We start from the raw sequence: 22,461 nt of genomic DNA on the forward strand, positions 1-22,461 counted from the left end.
GGGTTCAAGCAATTCTCCTGCCTCAGCCTTTCGAGTAGCTGGGACTGTAGGCATGTGCCACCACACCCAGCTAATTTTTGTATTTTTAGTAGAGATGGGGTTTCAGCATGTTGGCCAGGCTGGTCTCGATCTCTTGACCTCGTGATCCACCCACCTTGGCCTTCCAAAGTGTTGGGATTACAGGCGTGAGCCACCGTGCCAGGCCAGGACACTTCTTAAAGGGAAAGGCACCTAACCACAACACACATCAGAGGGAGGACTGCAGCCAGGGTGGAAGTGCTACAGTGGCACAGGAGGGTGGGTGTGCAAGTCTGGAGACAATCCAGAAAGGCCGCATGGAGGAACTGACATTTATTCCAGGCCCTTCCCTTTGCGACTTAAAGTTACCAAAGTCAGTTTGGACTGTTGCAACTGGAGCCCAGTGAGGCCTGGAACAGAATTTGGCTGCTGGTCAAAAAGGAGAAATTAGCCCCATGTCTAAGAACATGTAGGGGAAGAGAGGGGCAGTGTGGGGAAGGCTTTTGCTATGCTCAGGCCATCAGAATAGTCTAGGTGTCCCCAGAGCAGGTAAACCAGGACTTCCAAACTGTTCCCAGTACAACTGCCAAAGGAATTCACCATCCGGGGTCCCATCAACAGGAGAGAGCTGCTATGCTGTCCAAAATCCAACCCGTGCTAAAGCCTTCTCTGGAACAGTGGTCTTCAAACTGTTTTGTGGAGCAAATGGTGAATTGATTTCCTGCCCAGTGATAAGGAGTATTGCTGCTAAACAAGCTTGAACACCACTGATGCAGTGGGGAGAGTGCACCATTCGATAGAGTACAAGGAGGCAGCTGTACATCTGTACAATTGGCTCTCCCTCCATGCCTGTGCAGAAACATTTCCAGATGGTTTATAGACCTAAATGGAGAGAGCAAAATTTAAGACAGTACAGTATTTTTTTTATCCTGATAGTATGGTAGTTTTTCTTTTAAAAGTAACAGCAAAAGCCAGAAAAAGGAGGAAGTTATCTGCCTTAGTATGTTTAGCGTTGCTAAAACAGAATACCCAAGGCTGGGTAATTTATACAGAAAAGGTTTGTTTAGCTCCTAATTCTGGTGGCTGGAAAGTCCAAGAGCATGGTGTTGGCATCTGCTCGGTTTCTGGTGAGGGCCTTGTGCTATCTCGAGACACAGTGGAAAAGCAGAAAGGTGAGTGGGCAGGTGCAAAGGCAACCCGCTCTCGCAGAGAGTGAGAACTCACTCCTTCAAGAGGGCATTCATCTATTCATGTGGTGTCCACTCCCATGACCCAAAAACCTGCCACTAGGCCCCACCCCCTAACAGTTACATGTGCAATTAAATTTCAAGACAAATGGCATCCGAACCATAGCATTGTGTTAAAATGTAACTTCCATACAATAAAATAACACAAAGTTAAATGACAAATGATAGATAATAGAAGTTAAAAACTGGATTGTTTCATATCATTGGATCCAGAATACATCCAAATCAGGAAAATAGAGGCAAATATAGAACCAGTGTCCCGAGGACATTTAAAAAACCAGGACTCCCAGGAAGACACGCTCAACAAGTCATCAAGAGAAAGCAAACTGTGAAGCAACACATCTTACACCTGCCAGAGCTCAGACTGGCAGCAACTGGCAGCGATAGTGTGGGGAAAAGGTACCTCTTATATTGTGGGACATTGGGCAAACTGGAGCAGCCATTTGGGAGAGCAATTTGGCAATAACGATGGAAGTTCAAGGCACACCCATCCGTGACCTGTAATTTGCCTCTAGGTGTGTGTGTGCCACAGATAGTTGACACTTATGCACAAGGATCAAAGGTGGATTTTGCACCCATCCGCAGACATCCAGGACAATAAACCACCTAGAGAACTCAAAGTGAGATGCCCACATCTGTCAGCTCTTGTCACATTCATTCTCTTGATGAAACAAAACTGTAGCATATGTACAGTATTAATTTACTCATATAGTTTGAAACAGAGAGACTATACCATATATAGTTTATGGGTCCCTTATTGGCAGATCCTGTAAGTTGGCCAAGACCCATGCCCAGATCCTTCCACCTCACCTTCCCCCACTGGATGACAGAACACCGGCCTTTCTGGCAGCCAGGCCTGGCCAGCAAGGTTTCAGCTGTCTGCTGGGTGTGCGGGGAGGAGAGGCACAAGCAGTTCTGGGTTGCAGTGATGGTTTTCCTGAAGAGGAAAGGGTGGGTCGCATTGTCCTTAGGAAGCAGCAGGCCTGAGGGAAGGCTCTAGATCTGTAGGGGCCATTCTGGCCCTGGTTGAGCCTGAGCCAGCATTACACTGCCGGCCTGTTCTTTGAGGAAATGAGCCGTCTGTGAGGTCTGCAGCACCTGGCGAGGTTCTCAGCTCTCAGCAGCGTGCACCCTCCTTACTGACTCACAGGCTATGGATTGAACTGTGTCCCTCAAGTTCTTATGATTAAGTCCTAGCCCCTGGCATGATGGTATTGGAGATGGGGCTTTCTGGAGGTGATTAGGTTTAGATGAGGTCATGAGTGAGGGGCCCTTATGATGGGATTAGTGCCCTCCTAAGATACCAGAGACCTTGGTCTCTCCAGCATGTGGGGACACAGCAAGAAGACAGCTTTCTGCAAGCCAGGAAGTCCTCACCGGAGCCCAACCATGCTGGCTCCCTTGTCTTAAACTTCTAGTCTTCAAAATCTGTGAGAAAATAAATTTCTACTGTTTAAGCTACCTGGTCTCCAGCATTGTTACGGCAGCCTGAGCATGCAGGTGCGCACGCACACACACACATAACGTGGTCCCAATGTAAGACGCAGGGGGGAAGGGATATGGGGCAGGGTATGGGGGTGATACCTGACATCAGGAGAGCAATCGCCTGGGGCGGCAGGTGGGAATGAAAAATGTGTAATTTAATCTCATTTTAAATCTTTCATTAAAAAAACAACCCCAAACTCATATGGCCATATATTAACTATTTACTCCAGCATGAGTTTCACCAATGTATTCTGAATATGTGAAATATTTCATTAGAAAAACGTCACCATGATATCCTGTCTTCAACAGCTTCAGTAAGAATCATGAGGAGTCACAGGCGCTGTGGCTGCAGGAGCGTCTGGGGCCACCAGGACTATTTATTTTCCTTCAAGGGTCATTGCATGCAGGGCTCGAACTTACATCTCACAAGCAAACAATATTCTCCAATGAAATGGGAAACAGGAGAGAGGATTCTCTGGACATATCTAAATTTAAAAAAGAACACATGGCTGGGAGCAGTGGCTCATGCCTGTAATCCCAGCACTTTGGGAGGCTGAGGCAGATGGATCACGAGGCCAGGAGCTCGAGACCAGCCTGGTCAATATGGTGAAACCCCGTCTCTACTAAAACTACAAAAATTAGCCGGGTGTGGTGGCGCACGCCTGTAATCCCAGCTACTCGGGAGGCTGAGGCAGAAGAATCGCTTGAACCCGGGAGGCGGAAGTTGCAGTGAGCCAAGATTGTGCCACCGCACTCCAGCCTGGGCGACAGAGACTGTCTCAAAAACAAACAAACAAACAAACAAACAAATAACCCCCCCCCCCAAAAAACACACACATTAGAAAAACAGGCCTATCAAAGAGAACCCTAAAAATTCTAATTGAGCAACTTTATTCACATAATTTCTACACCAAGAACTCGAGGTTATCTCTGATGGAGCCAATTTCACTAATATTTACTTTAAGGGCAGAGAAGTCAACCAAGTCCTCACAGTCTCAAGAATTAAAAACAAAACAAAAATACAAACAGAGAGCAAGTGGGAAGAGCAATAACACTCCAAAATAACCTACCTACACACTTTTAGTTTCCAATTTTTCTAGCATGAAATCACTTTTCTCTTCCATCCTGTAAGACGTGTTCTCTCCTCTAGGAAAAAAAAAAGACAAAGAAAATGATGTTAGCAAAATTCTAGAATTCCCAATGCCAGCCACTAAAAGGTTAACTGTTTTCTACTTATTCCATTGCATGTATAAAAATACTTATAGAAAGTGGCATTACGTTAAATAAGTAAGTTATGTTAAAGAAACAACAAAAATATAATGGCAACCCCTCCACCCTGCTCCCCACACGCCCCCAGGGAGCACAAGCTGGTGGGGAAGTCCACATCCCACACCCTGGCCCAGCTAGCGCTGCTGCACGAGTGAATTTAGGAGTTCTAAGACTTAAGCTACTTTTCCATATCTATTAAAAGGAGAGACAGCCTGCCTATTGGACAGAATCGATCTAATCAAGGGGTTCTGGTGGGGATGAAAGAAGATAAGGTGTAAAAACGGTTCAGCATGGCCTGGCACACAGAGAGCACTCAGACGTGAGGCATGAAAACTCCATATGTAGTTGCAGCTCATGAAGAATAGGTCTCTTTCCTCAAGAAATCTATCATTTAAGCGGGAAAAGCAGAAAAATACAGGAAACCAGTTAAACATGTTTATATTGTGGTTTAAAATGAAACCTTGGGTGTTCATGATTTGACTTGCTATCAAATTCCAGGGTAGCTGGGAGGGCCCTGCGGGGCCACCAAGGGCTGAGTCCTCAGGATGGTCCACTCCCCAGCCCCACAATAATGCAACCTCACACCATTCTCTACAAGGCCGAGGTCCCTCCTGTGTGGCTGGGCCAGAAGAAAGCCCTTTAGACTGAGCAGGTGAAAAAGCAAGACAGGAGCCTCTGCATGGAGCATTGGGGCAGGATGTCACTCATGGAAAGGGGTCTGCAGGCGACTGGCACGGTGCCAGATCATGGAACAAGGTGGGAAAAGGCACAAGACAAAATCCCAGGGGCAGGATGATGGTAAAAGGAAGAGCTGGGGCACTATCTGAGAAAAAGCAGTTAGGTTTAGACAAGCAGGACGAGCAGAGCAGAGGAGCTCTGATGTGTGGGAGACCAGGAGAGACCTCAGATCACTCTCTGGGCCGGAGAGTTGTTTTTGGTGAAATTCTCCCCTTTCAACTGAGAAGGAGACTCTTGAGAGGTCATCTGTTGAACAGAACGCATAAACATTGCCTCAGAGCAGCCTCCATGAAGTGTCTGCCACGAAGATGTGGCTGAGATTCTTGAAGGCTTCACTAACTGTGGCTGAAAGTCACCCGGCTGGTGGTTTGGTCTGAAAAAGCCCCAAGTAGGCATCAGGCACACAGTTGGAGACCAAGACCCGAGGGAAAGACTGCTGTTAGCCGTGCACTGCCAGGGGAGGAGCTCCGAGGGCCCTGCCCACACAGTGCCCCTGACCCTAGCCGGGGCCCTGCAGAGAAAAACCTTTCCCATCACCTGAACACTTACATATGTCCATCCTCAACTGGGAAGACAGATGACAACCAAGGCTTGTTTCATCTGCTGGTTAGCTCACACAGTATGACTTTATACACGAAAATAACTTTGAAAACCAAAACATCCAACAAAACCTGGGAGCTTCTAGAACTGAGCCAAGGAGCCTGAGCTGCTAACCCATGAGACTGGTCCGTGTCCAGACAGCTCCCCACCGCAGCACCCACCATGTGCAGCCCCTGGGAGGGTGGGGGTTACTTGCACGGAGCAGGCAGCTGAGTGGTGGGTGGAGTCTGGGGAGGATGTCCGAGGATGTAATAGCAAAGAACCGGGCAGTAGGGGGAGAATGCCAGTGAAAGTTCCCTGGAAGGGAAGGGCTGTCCTACGGCAGACCCTGGAGCAGGTGGCCCTGAGCAGTCCAAGGGCATTGGGAAGACAGAGTGACAGTGAGAAAGGCCCCAGGGGGCTCAAGCCACAGGAGGCTGCTGGCGGTCTGAGAGTGTGGTCTCTGCCATGCACAGGCCGGACTGCAGGCTTCGAAGGCAGGCACCACAGAAGAAACAAGGCATACCAGACCTTGGTTCTGAGCTGGACGCACGGCAGGAGCCAGTGGCTGAGAAGGGCTCGCAGGCCAGGCGGGTCCAGGTGGGAGAAACAGAAAATGGGACACTTATGGCAGGCAGGGTCCACCCAAATGACCTCAGAGAAGAGGCACATCGCCAGGCTAGGGCACAAGGGAAGAGGATACTGGAGACACGGCCTCACCTGCTGGAACCACAAACACACAAAACCCAAAGGAACCGGCCACATCAAACCCACAGTCAAGTCCCGTCCACCTGTGGGTTAAAAAAGTCGCATCCTCCAGATCCTGACTGTGGACACACAGAGAAGCTGTGCTGGGGAATCCAACCTTTAATGCCAACAAAGGTACTCACTCCCACTGACCCACCCCACCCCACTGTCTCTAGAGAAAAGGGCACACGCAGACTGAAACTCTAGCTGACACGATTTGCACAAATTAAGCTGCAGAACAAGGTGCAGAAGTTTTAACACTGAGCACTGAGATGATCTGCAGGGCACCCCTCGCAGCTGTGAGAATACTGTGCTCGTGGCTCTCCCAGGCCACTCTTGCTCTTTCCCTACCAGGAATCCAGAAATAGGAAGTCATTCGCTTTAGATCACTTTCGCCTTACAACAGCTATTTTCTGAGTGTCAGATGAAGAGGTTAGAAATGAAGGTTTGACAAAGATGAATAAAGCATAGTAAGTGAGGATTTGCAGGAAGAAAGCCTCTGAATGCATTCTAATGGAAAGGGTGTGAAACTTCTGCAAGAGCATCTTCTGCTCTACCTCCATGCATCTTACACAGGGACACGTTCTTGACAGAGACACTGACTTTACAGGAAGGAAAAGCATTTGGGAGAAAGCTCAGAAAATGATCACGTATGTAAGAATTCGGTTGAGATTCACTAAACGTGGCACAAAGGTTCCTACCATAAAAAGCCTCTGTCCAAAGAGCAGTCACTCACATAAAACACCACATTCAACCAACAGAAACACGCCTACCTCTCTTCTGAGTTGGGCTGTGAAGAGCTGCCCTGGTCTCCCGGTCTGATGGTATTGCCCACCCCATCTGAGGCACCCAGGGAATTGGCCTGGTGTCCGGAGCCCTGGGGGTCTGATAGCCTGGGTCTTTTGGCAGGGAACTGATGGTCCCTCCTGGTGGCACGAGCAACACATGTAGATGAATGAGCCTCAATTGCAGTTGAGCCCAGTAGACTTTTTCTGCACCCCAGGGGTGATGATGGCAACTTCTGGAAACCCTGGAAGTGAGGGTCTGGATTTAATTTTCCTAAGAAGACTTCTGTTTGATATCGAACTTCCATACTTGCTTTATCTGTAGATACTCCAATACATAAAGGCGCTGTCATCTGCCCAGGAGATTTGAGGCAATACTTTTGATGAAGCTTGTCAAATTCTTCTTTAATTTCATCATAACGATTCCTTCCGTGGCCTGGCACGTCTTTATCTAGGACTGAAAGAGTTTTGCTGGGTGACACTGACTTTCTAAATATTCCAGAACTATTTCCTTGAACGTGAAGGTCAGATGTCTGCTGCGGGCGAGCTGCGCTGTGTGTGGGGTTGGCCTCTGGAAGTGATGAAGATGAATCGCTCTTGGGCAGGCACCTACCTGCTTCCAGAGATCTTTTGCCTAGGTTTTCAAAAGCCTCACTTAAACTTTTTGCTTTTGCTTTGCTGGAAGGTAAACTCAGCCTGCGGGTTTCTAAGCCCTGAAGGCCACCAGGACTCGCATGACCCCCCCTGTACATGTTCATGGCCCAGGAGTCCGGGAGGCACGTCCGGCGAGGCTGGTTCCTGGGACTCAGGCAATATTCCCGATGAAGCTGATCAAATCGGATTTCAATCTCCCTCTGACGGTTCTCTCCATGGCCCTGTCGTATTGTTGGTCTGGAAACTATTTTTACAGGAGAAATTAACCATTGTAATGTCCTAAATCTATTTTCCTCATCAAGATTATACGTTGCACTGGAGTCGAAGTAAATCAAGGAAGAATACTTCGAGGGTGTCACTTTGAGCTCCTTCCAACTTGGATCTAACTTATGGATTTGGGGTTTGTTGACTTCAAGAAAAGCTTTTTCCAATTTCAAACCTGTCTTACGGCAAGAAACATCTAATACGTTCTTGCAATCTCTTAATGCCCCTGTCTCTTTCACAGGCTCAGAGCAGGGTACGAAGTTCTCCTTGGAGCTCCTCTGAGAACGTCTGGCTCCTTTGCAGTATGTTTTGTTCATCCTGCTCTGATATCTGTGCCTCCTCCTGGAGTTCCAGTTTTGCATGATGAACGTTTTGGTGGAGATGATGCTTGATGGCTTTGTGCTCAACAGCCGGCTCATGGAGTGCAGCATCCCTGCGTACAGGTCACTGATGGTCACATTGCAAATGTCATCATCTTCAAAGGGCTGGCTGCTTAAGAAGCTACTGCTACTGGTCTCTTGTAGGGAGAGGCTGTCATTTCTAGGTACTAAGGCCATGTCTGTGGAGGAAGGATGCAAAGGATCCCATTCTCTGGGAGATGAAGCTGGTTTCGCTGGGTCACCAGGACTCTTTCCGGAGATATGACTGCAGTATCCTGGAAGAAAAGATACACATAAAGTAAAGGTGTGTTACCATTCTAAACCATCCATGTGCACAGATGACAAAACTTAAGATTGGATCAGGACTATGTTTTTTTAAGCAATAGCAAAAACAAAAACACCACAAATGTGTAGGAGTAGACTCTTCTCAGAGATATTTTTTGGTATCAAAATTTGATTTCTACTCTCCATCGTACATTTCCCAAAGGTGTCTTCCTTTCCCTCTAGGCTGTTTAGAAGATGGATGCCTTTTCAAAAGCTAATTAGAAACTGAAAAATGACAACACTGTTTACCTACAGGGATGGGAAGGGGTGTAAGACTTCTAAACAAACCTCTTCCTATAGCTTTGACTTTTGCATCATGTAAATGTTTCCTATATTTAAAAAAAAATAAACCAACAGTGATGGGAAAAAACCATAAAATTGAACACAAACAGAAAAAAAAACCTGTATGTTAAATTGATAACTGAAAGAGAAAAAAAAAAGAGTCCAAATACTCTGAGTGTCTGCCTCTTAAAGAGATATTGTCTAAAGATAAAAAGAGCTGCTTGGAAATTTTCAAGCTTATTTAGTAGATGGTTGTGAAGAGTGGTAGCAGGTGCTGCAATGCTAGAGTTATTTTATGCTGTACAATTGACCAGATGAGCACGTGTTAAGTCATTGCGGCTGGTGAGAACTGGGAGAGGCAGATATGGCATCAGGGCAGGGGTGAAGAAGTGCTCAAAAACGCATGGCGTTGCACTACACGACACAAAAGCCAGCCTGAAAGGGGCTCCCTGACAGCTAAATCTGGGGTTACTTGAGCGTCAAATTGAATACTGGCAATGGATTATAACATGTGAATCAAAGAACAAAAAGACTCCATGAATTCCTACTGATCCTAAAAAATAAAAATAAAATAAATCAAAGCATGAGAGAGAACTACAGGAAGCAAAAAAAAGAACCAGAGGGGAGATAGCTCTTTTGAACAGAATAATGCCAACTGACGTGTGCCAAGGAACGGCAGAGACAGAAACAACCTGGGCGGGGACCTCCACCCAGGCGATCCGCATTGCTGGCTTCTAAGTCAGTGGGTGAGAAGCTTTTAGAGAAAAGGTTCCTAGGAGATCTCAAAGAATCACACATAGATGACTCCAAGGAAAAAGGGCCTGTCGCAATGAGAAACATCGAATTAAGGTCTTACCTTAACTCAATGACCAGCCTAAAAGTCACCAAGAATGGGACAGACTGACCAAATGTTCTGAGAGGACACGTCATCCCTGTAGTAATATTGCCAAAAATGTTTAACGTGAACCTAACCACGAGGAAGCAATCAGGTCCAAATTCAGGGACATTCTGCAAAACTACTGGCCTGTGCTATTCAAGAAAGGCAATAATATGAAAGGTGGCCACGAGGGAGAAAAGGCCAAGGAGCCACTCTTGATGGAGGGAGACTAAATGCAACGGTGGTACCAGCCTGAGTGGGTCCGGAAGTGGTCAGGCAAACCAGAAAGGCTGCAAAGGACATCACTGGCACAACGGGTAAAACAGTACTGCATCAATGTTCAATTTCTGGCCTGTGTTAAGCGTACTGTAGTCATAAAGGAGAATTAGCCAATTTTTGGAGGTATTTAGGGATAAATGCATACACAAATGCAAATAAATACACACTGTGTGTGCACGTGTGTGGCGGGAGGTGATAACGCAAATATGACAACATGTTAATTGTGAAACAAGTGAAGGGTGTTCACTGTACTAGTCCTGTGCTTCTGGAGATGCAAAACTTTTCAAGCTAGTAAATTGGAATAAAGAGCAGACGTGGAGGAGAAAACAGCTCATTTTGAAACATCTTAATCTTCCAGTGAAATCCAAGTGTATCTCTAACAAGTTATGTTGATGAAACACACCAGGAAATGATGGCGTGGCCAGTATGAGCAGCTCTGAGGGGCCACGCAGCTCCAACAAAAGTGAAGGAAACACGCACCGTTCATACAGTTTCTATGTCACACTCACCAGGGGCAGGCACGGCAGGTGAGGCCAGTGAAGGCAGCGGAGTCACACGTACATCCCTTCCAGCTCTGTTACCTGCACACTGAAATCAGAGCCAGTGGTTACAAGAAAAAAGTTGCCAGGTGTCAACTGGGTGCAAGGAGCTGGGTTCTCCCCTGACAATGTGGAATGTGCATCTTAGCACAGCCGTGTCGACAAGCGTGTGAATGTGGTGACAGTGGCCAGCTAGGCTTCGGGCAGTGGGAAGAAAAAATGTCCCACTAAGATCTGGACAGTTGATGTGGTCTCCAGGATAGCTTCCAGCCACAGTCACCACTCACCTGCCAGTAACTTCTTACCCCAGGGGCGCTGGTAGCTTTCTTTGTCTAGCATTATACTCAGACCACAAGAACGCCTAGGGGCCAGCTGGACGGTGGACAAAGAAGACCCAGTAGATCCGTTCGTTCCTAACCCTAATCTGTTCCCTGGATCAACACAGCAACCAAGAGGACACCACTTGCTGCCTTGGGTTAAAGGAAAAAGCATTTCAGGTACATCCACTAAGTCGGTGGTCCGCAAATACAGGCTTTCCACTGGTCAGCAGCACAGTAAGAAAACACATACACCCCTGTGAGATTGCTGCCTTTTTCTGGAGATGAATTCTTATTCTGCAATGTGTACTTCCTAAGTATTTGGTGTTGCAATGTCCTTTATTCTATGGCAGAGGGCACTGACCTTAAGAGAGGGGTTGGCAGGTGAGTGTGCCCACCTCTCATGCCATCACATCCCCCCCCCAACATGACCTCTCAGCAGGCGGGACAGGTGCCAAGGGTCAGCCTCCTCACCTTGCAGCTGATTCTAGCCTGATCACACCAGGGAATGTGGGGACTATTGCTTCCCTAACTATGCAGTTTCAAATCCTGGGCCAGAGGTCGGGGCTGCTCTTAAGAGTCCCGTGTGTGGCCCCAGTCGTTTTTTTTTTTTGTTTTTTTTGTTTTTTTTTGAGATAGAGTCTTGCTCTATCACCCTGGCTGGAGCACAGTGGCACAATCTCAGCTCACTGCAACCTCCGCCTCCTGGGTTCAAGCGATTATCCTGCCTTAGCCTCCCAAGTAGCTGGGATTACAAGCACCTGCCACCACACCCAGCTAATTTTTCTATTTTTAGTAGAGATGAGGTTTCACCATGTTGGCCAGGCTGGTCTCAAACTCCTGACCTCAAGTGACCCACCTGCCTTGGCCTCCCAAAGTGCTGGGATTACAGACATGAGCCACTGTGCCTGGCTGCACCACTAGATTTTTCTGTGAGTTGCCCCAGAACAGTGGGCAGAGCGCCCCTGCCAGGGCTCCCACCTTCCTGATGGCACTGCCCTGGGGGACCTGGAGTGTTTATTCAAGAAAAGCAAGTATGTCAGCATGTGAATAAAACAATTTGGAAATCATTACTTCAAATGCTCTTTACGGGCTCTGTAGAAAAAACAAAAAGCATAATAACACCGTACCTCAATGTATTTAGTTTATGATCTAATTATATAAAAACAAACAACTGGGAAACAGATTACCTCAAAATACTCTGCACCTTGTAGCAGTATATCCACTTGGGTCAAGTATTTCCTTCTTAATTCATTTTTCAAAGGGCTTTGAGGCACTGCAGGCTGATCAAAAAAGAGAAGTCAGAATTTTTAAGAGCTTCTGAGTATAGCTGACCTTTTGGATTGTGGAACAAACTGGCAAGCTCATTAATGTACAAATCTTTACATGATGCTACTCAAAGTCACTTTCACCTCCATGATGTTATTCAAAGTCACTTTTTCACCTCCTATGTTAATAATCCAAAAGAATGTAAAAAGACAAAAAAAAAAAAATAAAAACCATGTCTAGAGAAGTTTATGACAGCATTGCCAGACCAGGAAAAAAAAAATCTGAATATTCATAGGTGAGTTCAGGACTCAACTACTGGTAATAACTTCAAACTGGTAAGTTTATAAGAAATTCAGTGCTCCTGGCCGGGTGTGATGGGTCATGCCTGTAATCCCAGCACTTTAGGAGGCTGAGGCAGGTGGATCACTTGAGGCCAAGAGTTCGAGACTAGCCTGGCCAACATGGTGAAACTCCATCTCTACTACAATACAAAAATTAGCTGGGCATGGTGGCGGGTGCCTGTAGTCCCAGCTACTTGGGAGGCTGAGGCAGGAGAATCGCTTGAACCCCGGAAGTAGAGGTTGCAGTGAGCTGAGATCGCCCCACCGCACTCCAGCCTGGGTGACAGAGTGAAACTCCATCTCAAAAGAACCAAAAACAAAAACAGAAATTCAGTGCTCCAGCTCAGGAGGCTCTCCTACCCCTCCCCTGCTAGACACTGGAAATAGAGGGCGTCACCCTCTATCCTCTGCTGAGTGGGGCTGGCACTTTGGTTCTTGACTCTTGGTACCACCCTCTTCCCCTTTGTTCCAATCCCTACACAATCTCTCAGTGGGCATCCACTTTCTTCCCCAGGACCATGGCCTTTTTCTTCTTAGTCACTGAAAGTCACACATGGGTGCGTGGGAAACCCTCTGCACAAAAGTAGCAATTTTAGAGGAAAACCATGCACCAGGTATTCTAGCAGGCAACAGAGTGTGACACGGGGGCCAGGAAAGATGCTGGAGCTGGTTAAGCTCTGTGTAAATTCTCATCTATCCCAACCAAGGAGGATAAGAAGCACATCCCATAAGAAAACGGGTGGTTTCTGTGACCCAGGGGGCACTCTGGGAAACAGACATATAAATGACACTTACTGTTTAGGTTAGTGACGGCTGCCCAATGAGACGACCTTGTGACTTGGGGCATTTGAGGACAGACCTGGAAATACTCCCTAGAACACCTCTCTTTTTACCCTGCCCCTGTAGGGGAGACTGACCGAGAGCCCAACTTTCCTGTCGTGTGCTCATCCAGGCAGATGGCGCCCTGCCAACCACACTGACAGCTTTATCTGCAGAGTGAAAATCATCGTGAATCAGGCTTGCACTGGGGGTAGAACTGGCTGCCAGGTGCCAGACTGAGAGGAGGGCCTTACCGCTGAAGGGAATCTGGACACGAGGAAATCCGAGACTTGGAAGTAGCAAAAGCCAGCCTCAGGAGAGGACTTCCAGAAAAGCGCAGGCAGCGCTGCCCGCCTCAGGCCACATGGGCTTTGATGGACCCACCCCTGAGCCCCCAAGCGCCCCCTCTGTCCATTCATTACTAAAGGCAGCACTTACTGCTAAGGCCCAAGCAACTGACTCTTCCTGGTCTGACGTGGCATCGACCTCACCGCTTTTTGAATCTAAAAGTCAAACAAGTAAATCTCAATCAGGATTTTCAGGAAGGAGTGCATTTTCCTCTCAAGGATGGTTTTGGCATCACTTCGAGTAAGTTGTACAGTAAAAATCCCCATTGCTTCAAGGGTGCACCCACTGGAGCCATCTACGGCTGCCCATGGTTCTTAGTAACCCAGAGAACCCCTAGAATGGGAAACTGCCTGGGGCCATGGAGTGAGGAAAGGCAGATTCTGCACCACCTCCAGCTTTCCATGGCCTCTGAGCCTGGAAGTTGAGACGCTCAAGCCCAGCACCGCTTGACAGAACTTCCAGTGGCCACGGAAAGTTCTCTGCCTGCTGTCCTAGGCCAGCCACTAGCCACACAGGGCTACTGAACAGCTGGGATGTGGCCAGTAAGGCTGAGGAAATGGATTTTAAATTTTATTTCACTTTCAACTAATTTAAATATCATCCAGAGAGGGCTGGTGGGTGCCATACTGGGCAGTACATCTGTCAAATAACTATTTCCTGTGATTTCAAGCAGTTGGGGAAATTCATGGACCTAAGGATTTATAGTTAAAATCTGGATTAATAGCAGCAAACGCATAGCACCACAGGTAAATATCCTCATGAAGAGCTTTCCAATTCTACTCTGAAAGACCACCAGCTTCCCTTTAGCGACTCAACACCCATCACTAACTATTGGTGTAGGCAAGGTGCCAGGAAAGGGACTGGGCAGAGGGGGACAGAGGCTGCGGAAGGCCAGTGTCCAGGAGAGACAGGTGTTTAAAGGCTAGTGACAAAACTGTTTCGCAAGCAGAGGAACCCAGGTCTAAAGAGCTCAGATAAGAGTGGGGGTCTGTTCCAGCCTGGGGATCACAGGGGCTTCCCGGGGGCAGCGAGGAGGCCATGCGGTCAGGCAGGACTTCAGGCCCCATTCTGGGTTCTGGCCTTTTACCCTAAAAGCAATGGGAAGCCACGTGTTGCATCAGAGAAGCGGCTTGACCACATTCACAGGGGCGTCAGTGGGGCGGAGGGAGCCCGGGTGGGGTTGGGGGCTGGTGCTCAGCGGGGACATGAGAGCTAACGAAGCACAAGGCACAGGACAGGGATGCCTTGGCCATGAGGAATGAGGCAGAGGCTGAGATGAAGACCCTGGGTTTCTGGCTAACGCTAGAGGGAAGACGGCAGGGGCCTGTACTGAGGCGCAGAGCAGAAGATGGGGAGCCTGTCTGTCGGGCTGAGTCTTAGCTGTGCCAAGTCTGGACATGAAGTATTGAAGCAGAGGGGCTGCTGGGCAGTAAAACGCCCCCAGTTGAGTTCTGGCTGGAGGTTACAGTCAGCACACAGAGAAGCCATGGCTCCACCCGGGGGAAGGGCAAAGGCAGCTCAAACAAACCCTCTAGAAAGGGCATCCAGCAGGGACAGGAGGCGAGCAGACTGCAGGCTGGGAAGGACGAAGACAGAAGGAGGAAAACTGGAGGAGCATGGGGCCGAGGAGCAGGAGGCCACAGAGGCCCAGGCCAGAACTTCCGGAAGGTTTAAATGCTATGGAGAGCGCAAAACCCAAAGAATGCCAACAGGATTTAGCAATGGGGTTGTGAGAAACCTCACCCAGAGTTGGGCTTTAGAGATGGAGCCGAAAGGAGTCGGGAGAGGAGGAACACACGGGGTTGGTAGGGTAGGGAATCCATGGCAGCAAACGGAGCAGGTTATTTCACTCTGGTGGTAAAGGGAACTGGGCAAAGGGACGTGGCAAGGAAGGGGCCCAGGACAGGGGAGAGCCACGAAGGGTCTGATGTATCTAACGTGAGTCTGAGCGCATCTAAATACCGATGGATGGATCCAGGGGACAGAGACTGAAGACAGAAGGAAGGGGTGAGGGACAGATTCCCTAGAAAAGAGGACAGGATGGGGCTGGGCAGTGAGACTGGCCTGGGGAAAAGGAAGGAGCCTCCTAGAAGGACGAAGTGGGAAGCTGCCCTATAGAAGTGAGGGTTCACAACACCACCCTGTAGGGGCAAATCTTAAGTCTTACTAAATCTGGATATTAACTTTTCACATGGAGGGGCATGTTTATTTACTGAAAAAACACCTGAGTACCATTCATATGTCAGGCACCGGATGTAACTGTGGGCAAGGCAGAGCTCAGAAGGAATCAACAGGGTACTTTAACATGATTTTAGTTTTTAAGATATACCTTAGAAAAAATAAAAACTTCACTACTGAGGAATCTAGGCTTTAAGCTGTTGTAACAGGTGCGTCAGGCCTGGTCCCTCCTGACTTCAGTTCTCTGACGAAGGCAACACTCACCGGCTCCCAGGACTGTGTGGTGCGAGGGAAGCTCAGGACCCCAGGCTGCAGCTTGCACGGAGCCATCTGTCCTGTCCGCGGGCTTCACGGAGGAGTCCTCCAAGTGCAGAAGCCAATAAAAACATGGTTGTTTGAGTGACAGCACATTTCAAAGTCACCGCAAAATAATAAAACTGCAATCCTTCTGTTAACACAGGAGACAGCAGGAGCCTGCCACAAGGCTTCTCTTCTCCCTGCATGTCCACTTTATAAGAGGCCTCAAGAGCGTAGGAAGGAGCTGAGGCTCCCCTGGGTTGCAGCGGGGGCTGCTACTTAAAAAGCCACTTGGAAGGAGCAGGGAAAGTCAGGGGCCCAGGCACGAGCAGATAAGCTCACACCTCCTAACACTGGCCCAGGGATGACAGGGACTGGGGCAAACAAAAAGCCAAACTGAAACAGAACAAAATTGTCCTGAGGTCATCAGCGAGAACAGAGAAATAGTCAAGTGGCCCCTGGGCAACTTCCTGTGATCTTTAAAGAATATGCTGGAGTATTTAAGGCGGGGAGGAGCCAGTTTAAGCCCAAGCTAACCACAGAGGCAGCTGCTTGTCCTGACCAGGAGCTCACACCTGGTGGGCAGAGGTGGTCGGGCAGCCACACTCCTGGTCAGGCCAGCTTCAGCTCTCCAGAGCCTGCTCTATAGCAGGCCCCACGAATAATCCCAGAGCATGGCATTGGTGGGTTCTCATTAATGAAATTCAAGCATTCAGGATACCAGATTGGCTGAAATATTAGTATTTTAGGAACCACCCAGCCTTATAAAAACAGGGCATGAGAAGGTGGCGAGGCCTATACCGTTAGGGATGGTCCTCAGGTGTCAACTCTGAGGGTTCAGAGGACTTGGGGCTATCCAGAAGCACTACAGGGTAACTGAAGCCCACTTCCAGAATATCAGAACCTTTGCTTCCAGTGAAACCGTCACGTAAGGTGGAGTTTACAGGGTTGTTTTGTGGCTGTGTCTGAGGCAGAACCTGGTTTGAGAATCACAGAGAAGCAGACGATCTACACCAACCCCAAACTACGTGGTAGCTCTGGTAGCTACAAACAGAACCCAGGCATTGTGTTATAACCAACCCAGCACAGGTCAACACCCGGCCTGCCAGGGCCCACAGCCTCCCCCAGCCTCCAGGGCGGCAGGAGCACCAAGTTGTCTGGGAAAAGGTGAAGGCAGATCTGGACACTGTCACCAATAGCAATTACAGTGAAGTCAGAGATGTCCCAGCTGAAATCTCAGGCTACGCCCAGTTTCCTAATCCCAAGAAAGGGTCTGAAGATTCTGGAGACCCAGGTAGGGGTCCTCCTACATTTTAAGCAAAAACCTTAAATAAATCTTTAAATGAAAACTTTCTGCCACCAGGACCATATTAAGCACTGGTCTAATGAGTGGACATCTCTATTATGCATAATTCAAAGAGTATATATACTTTAACCCAATAATCCCAATTCTCAGCATTTATCGAAAAGGGGGAATATCAGTATTGGGAAGAGATAAGGACCGGGATTTTCTCTGAAAACCATTTCTAACAGAGGCTTTATAAATAAAGTTTTATTGGAACACTGCCACGTACACTCATTTACATATTATTTTCGGCCACTTTCCTCCTGCAACACAGAGCTGAGTAGTTACAACAGAGACCATACAGCCAGCAAAGCCTAAAATATGTATCATCCGGTCCTTTGTGGAAAAAGTGTGCTGACCCTTATTTATTAATAAAGGAAGCCACAAATAGCTAATTGCCTATCAACAGGAGAGCAGTTAAAAAAACATGATTTTTAAAATAATTATATAATTTTATAATTATACAACAGTTGATGAAGAGAAGAGTTTGCCAGATGTATTAACCGGAAAAGTGAGGGAGAAAAAAATGCATTTATAAAGATGTGTATTATAGGGAATCACATTGAACTAAAATAGCATTAGTGACCATCTTTGCAGAGAGGAATCAGCTCATTTATGTAGTTGTATGTACTTTTAACATTTTTATGACTAGAATAATTAATCAAGAAGATTTGATTTCAAATTTGCTGTTAATATCGTCACCTTGATCTTGATGTTTTTCATTCTTGGGTACAGGTTCCTTGACCTGTGACCACAGAGAGGAACCATGTGGCATCTGAGAGGCAGTGATTAACCGAATACCAGATAACCTGGCAAAAGCCACTGTGGCAAAAGGGCTCCTGGATGCCCCCGTAGAAAGGCCAACAGCACCTTCCACTAAAATAACGGGTCTCAGAGCGACAACAACCTCGGATCAACTAGGCAGGGAAGCCAGGGTCTTCCAAAGGTAGAAAAATGCAGAAGGAAAGACCTGTGATCCTCCAGGCCGCACCTCCCCTCATCTCTCTTCCTCCCCTTTCAAAACAGGAAGAGAGACATTCTTCTTCCCTAGAAGGAACTGGATTTGGTATTTTCTGTAAGGACCCAAACAAAGTGAGTCCCTCGCTGGGCTGGCACGTGGCCTTGGGGAGGGTTACCCAGCTGGCCCAGCCCCTGCACATGTATTATCAGAGCCCCTCAGCCTGTGACACAGGAAACACAGGGTGATGAAAAAGGCCAAATATTACACAGTGACTCCTTGCACTTGACAAGCTACAGAAGAAACGCTTCTAAATCCTTAAAAACAGAAAGAGTATAATCATGAGAAAAAGTGCCCCGTGGTGGCCTCTGGGTAAGCTCAGAGGTTGGGCATACCCACACCTTTATTCATATGAATACTCCTCCACAGCAAGGTTATTTGGCAATAAAATTTGACACTAAATACCTGGATCTCTCCTTCGTTTCTTTCCTTTATTAGTCTTCCACCCCAAATTCTCAGTCCTGAAGAAAAGAAACAAAAATGACCATTTACATAATCCTGAACGCTGAACTTCTGCTCAATCTGTGTTCACCAGATGCCAAAGTGACAGGCAAAAAAAAAGGTACAATATTAAAACCAAGCCAGGTTTCTGATACCCTGCGATTGTTCCTCTTTGTAAAGTTTCAGGTTTTTAAGGCAAATTTGTCATTCATGGAAATCTCTCCTACCTACTAGAAAACGGCTCATCAAATTACATCGTTAGCCCAAAAAGTTAAATGAAAACAATGAACATACGACAGCGACTGTCCTTAAAATATATAGAGGGCAATCTATATACCATATAGAGGGAGTAAGCACTTTTCGCAGGCAATCTCTACATCCCATATACTGAATGAATGCTTTCTAAGGGCAATCTACATGTTATACAGAGACCAAAGGGTAGCAGACCTGCCACTGGAATATTTTAGTTTCTGCCTGTGTAAACTTTTCACCCAAGATGTGTCTGGATTGGCTATAAAGGCAGAAAGGTAGGATTTCTTTTAATTCAAGGAGCAGATCTTGTGAACCTTTTGTGTCCGTTTAACGCAACATAGAACTTGCTCTGAGGTTTGTTTTCATTAAGTGATACTGAGTTAGTTATAAAGCTATATGGGAGGAATTGACCCCAGCCAGTGCAAAGTGTCACCAGCTATTTACCAAAAAGAATCCACAAGATTTCAGTCCGTTTACATTAACTATTAAACGGAATGCCTTCTTCTCCCTATTCAGGTACTTGGAGCCTCAAGGAAGACAGTTACTACTCCAAGTTAAACAGGGCAAACAATAGTTAATGTGAGTATTCGCAGTGCGGCGGGGGGGTACTGTTCACAGAGTTTCATAGGGTTGTACGTAACTGTTACAACACCCACGCCCAGGAGACATTATTGTCATCATCCTTCCCATTTCACAGATGAAGACACTGAGACCAGTCCAGCTAAGCAACTGCCCCACGCTGCCATGGTGGGGAGGTGGCCAGCGGGGATGCCAACCCGGTAAGCCGGAGGCATGTGAGCCAGGGGGCACCTATGTGTCTTCAGGAATTGTTCTAATAAGTAATTCAAGTAATTTACAGGTTTAAGGGCACCAATGTTTTGGTTCCTATTAGTTAGGTGAACAATGTTTACTTCTTAAGAGAGCAGGGACAGCATTTCAACCACTCCATTCACACTCTTCACCCGAATACTCAGAAGGTGGGGATGACCCTTACCCTGTGGCGTCTCGTAGGTCAGCGTGGCCATTTGCACCACCGGGGTGTCCTCGAAGGGCTGGTTGTACTGCGGAGGAGGAAGGGGCTTCCTGTCAGGTCCCAGGGCCACGAGGGGCCCCAGACCCGGGCGGAGGCGGCGCCAGCCCGTGAGAGGCCGTTAGTCTGGCCTGGGGCGCCCCAAACGCGGTCTCTGCAGCGGAGCCCCCAACTCCGCCTCTCTCGTCCCACTCAGGAGCACCCCCAGCCCCACCAAACCCTCCTCTCTGCACCCGAGCCCCAGGCCTGCTTCCCCACTCCCCGTTCCGGAGGCCCCAGTCTTTCCTCCCCGTCCCCGCACTGAAGCCTTCGGCGCTGCCTCCTTTTTCCCTCTCCGGAGCCCCCAGTTCCGCCTCCACCTTCTCTCCGCATCCAAGCCCCAGTCCCGCCTCCCCAACCCCCGCTCCGAGCCCTCAGAGCCCCTTCCCTTCCCGTCCTACGTCCCCTCCCAGCCTCACTCCGACACGCAGGCCTCCCCTCCCGGCGGACCGGCGGGGGCCGCACCTTCTCTATCAGCCGCTGCATGCGCCTCTGGAAGCGGCGGCGACTGGCCCTGAGCTTCTGCAGCAGCTGGTCGTCTTCCACGTCCTCGCCCTCCATGGCGCGCAGCGTACCCAGCATCGGACCCAGCCAGTACCCAAGCGCCAACCCGGACTGCAGGGCCTCGCGCGCCACAAACTCAAATAGGAGACTCCGCCCTTCCTGCCTTCCTCTCGGTTTTCTATTGGCTAGAGCGGAGAAGCCGGGCACTGATTGGGCCTTTCAAACAAATTGGCGTCCCACCTTCCGGCCAATCCACTCCCGAGTTTCCAGCCACGCCCCAATGTCCGGCGGAAGGGAGGGAGGGTCTCCGGCCGCCACGGCCGGTGGTAGTTGTACAAACAGCTGTGTGCTTATTAATCAGCGGTGCTGTGCGAGATCCGGTGGGATGCGTGTCATCTCCCGCGCTGTGCACCGGAGATAAGTGCGGCCTGGAGATTTCTGCGTGACTTGCTCTGGGTGTCGCCGCTGGGCGAGGTCCGCCTTCCTCACCCGCCCGCCTGGGATCCCGGCGCAGTTTCCAGGGCAGGGGCCTAAGAAAGACAACCCCAAATTACCAACCCAAAAGGAGGCAGGATAGCGAATATTCATCTAGAAGGAAAAAATAAGTCTCAACGAATGACACATTTAAAGATGCTGACAAATGCGATACACATCACAAAATCCAGGAAAATACTTCTATTAACCCACCTTTTCCCCCATGTATTTCTGATTGCATATTCTGCTTCTTCATTGATATTAATCTTGTAATATTTTCTCCAGAGAGAAGAGCAAGATAAATCAGTCTTTAGTATGGTTGATGGAATTTATGATTGACATCTTAGGAAAGTTTCATTCAGCTTCATCACTTAACCACATTTGTGTGCTTGTGCTGATATGATTACCATAGTATGTGATTGAAAATAAAAGCATTACTGAGCACCAGGAGGTCCCTTAGAGGGGGCTCTTCACCTCCTTTCAGCCTGCACGGCAATTCTATCATGATGTCCTGCGGAAATTTAGGTGGGAGTGGGTGGAGGGTAAGAACTTCAGGGCTCATGTAGTGTGTGTGTCCACAAAACGTGTTGCGTTGTGCTGGACACAGAGATGTGCTGGCCTGATTCCCCTTAAGATGCCACAGCTGCTAGGAGGGCAGTTGGCAGGGGCCTTCAGTTGTCAGCCTATTCTGGGATGATTCAGTTGCAGAGAACTCCCTCACCCAAGGTCCTGCTGCCCCAGGGTGGCCCAGCGCCAGTGACTGATCCAGGTGGGAACAGGAAGGCTGTGTCATTTCAGTCTGATGGAAGAAAACCCTGGGCCACTTTATCTTCCGAGCTCTCAATTCCACGGAATTGGATGGGGTAACCTACCAATCCTGTTTCTTTCCTTCCCTTCCTCCCTATATAAACATCCTCTCTGAGTCTTCTCCAGTTGCAGGATCTACATATTTAATTTGTACCTTTTCCAATTTTCACAAACAGGCCGAAGTGTCTTCCTCCTCCTTCCTTAGGAGTGTTCAGAAACTTAACATGCTCTTCCTTGGACTCTGTGCTTCCCACACATAATTTACTTTTCAAACATCTAACTGGGCCCATTTAGAGACTTCAGACCTTGAATAAGATTTTCTTTTTTCTTTTTGAGTTTTGGATGATTGACTCTTCCATTGTTACCAGATAGAGTTGTCCAGGTTCTTAGTGTGTTGAACAAAGAATTGAACAAAACACACAAAGTAACAAAGGAATGAAGCAATGAAAAACAAAGCAACAGGAGAACGGAGTAAGGAAAGCACAGATTCATTGAAGACAATTCACAGAGTGCGA

The 22,461-nt window shown here is 48.1% G+C and overlaps 1 protein-coding gene across 2 annotated transcripts; it reads right to left on the minus strand.

Moving 5' to 3' along the window:
• Positions 1 to 336: 336 nt before the first annotated feature.
• Positions 337 to 20,851, minus strand: HJURP (Holliday junction recognition protein). Of its 2 annotated transcripts, none has more exons than XM_008965701.5 (10): positions 20,627 to 20,851; positions 20,087 to 20,153; positions 18,805 to 18,860; positions 16,004 to 16,100; positions 13,652 to 13,716; positions 11,975 to 12,067; positions 10,438 to 10,516; positions 6,857 to 8,441; positions 3,821 to 3,896; positions 337 to 900 (listed from the first exon to the last, which is right to left on the minus strand). In XM_008965701.5, exons 1-9 carry the CDS (start codon positions 20,741 to 20,743, stop codon positions 3,821 to 3,823), a joined length of 2,235 nt encoding a protein of 744 aa, XP_008963949.3. In that variant the 5' UTR covers positions 20,744 to 20,851; the 3' UTR covers positions 337 to 900. The 2 variants fall into 2 exon arrangements, with proteins under 2 accessions (XP_008963949.3, XP_008963950.3); XM_008965702.6 differs by lacking the exon at positions 337 to 900 and adding an exon at positions 2,956 to 3,235 and having other exon boundaries at positions 20,627 to 20,811.
• Positions 20,852 to 22,461: the final 1,610 nt, after the last annotated feature.

Source organism: Pan paniscus, chromosome 13 (assembly GCF_029289425.2).
Source record: "Pan paniscus chromosome 13, NHGRI_mPanPan1-v2.0_pri, whole genome shotgun sequence".
Lineage (NCBI taxonomy): Eukaryota > Metazoa > Chordata > Mammalia > Primates > Hominidae > Pan > Pan paniscus.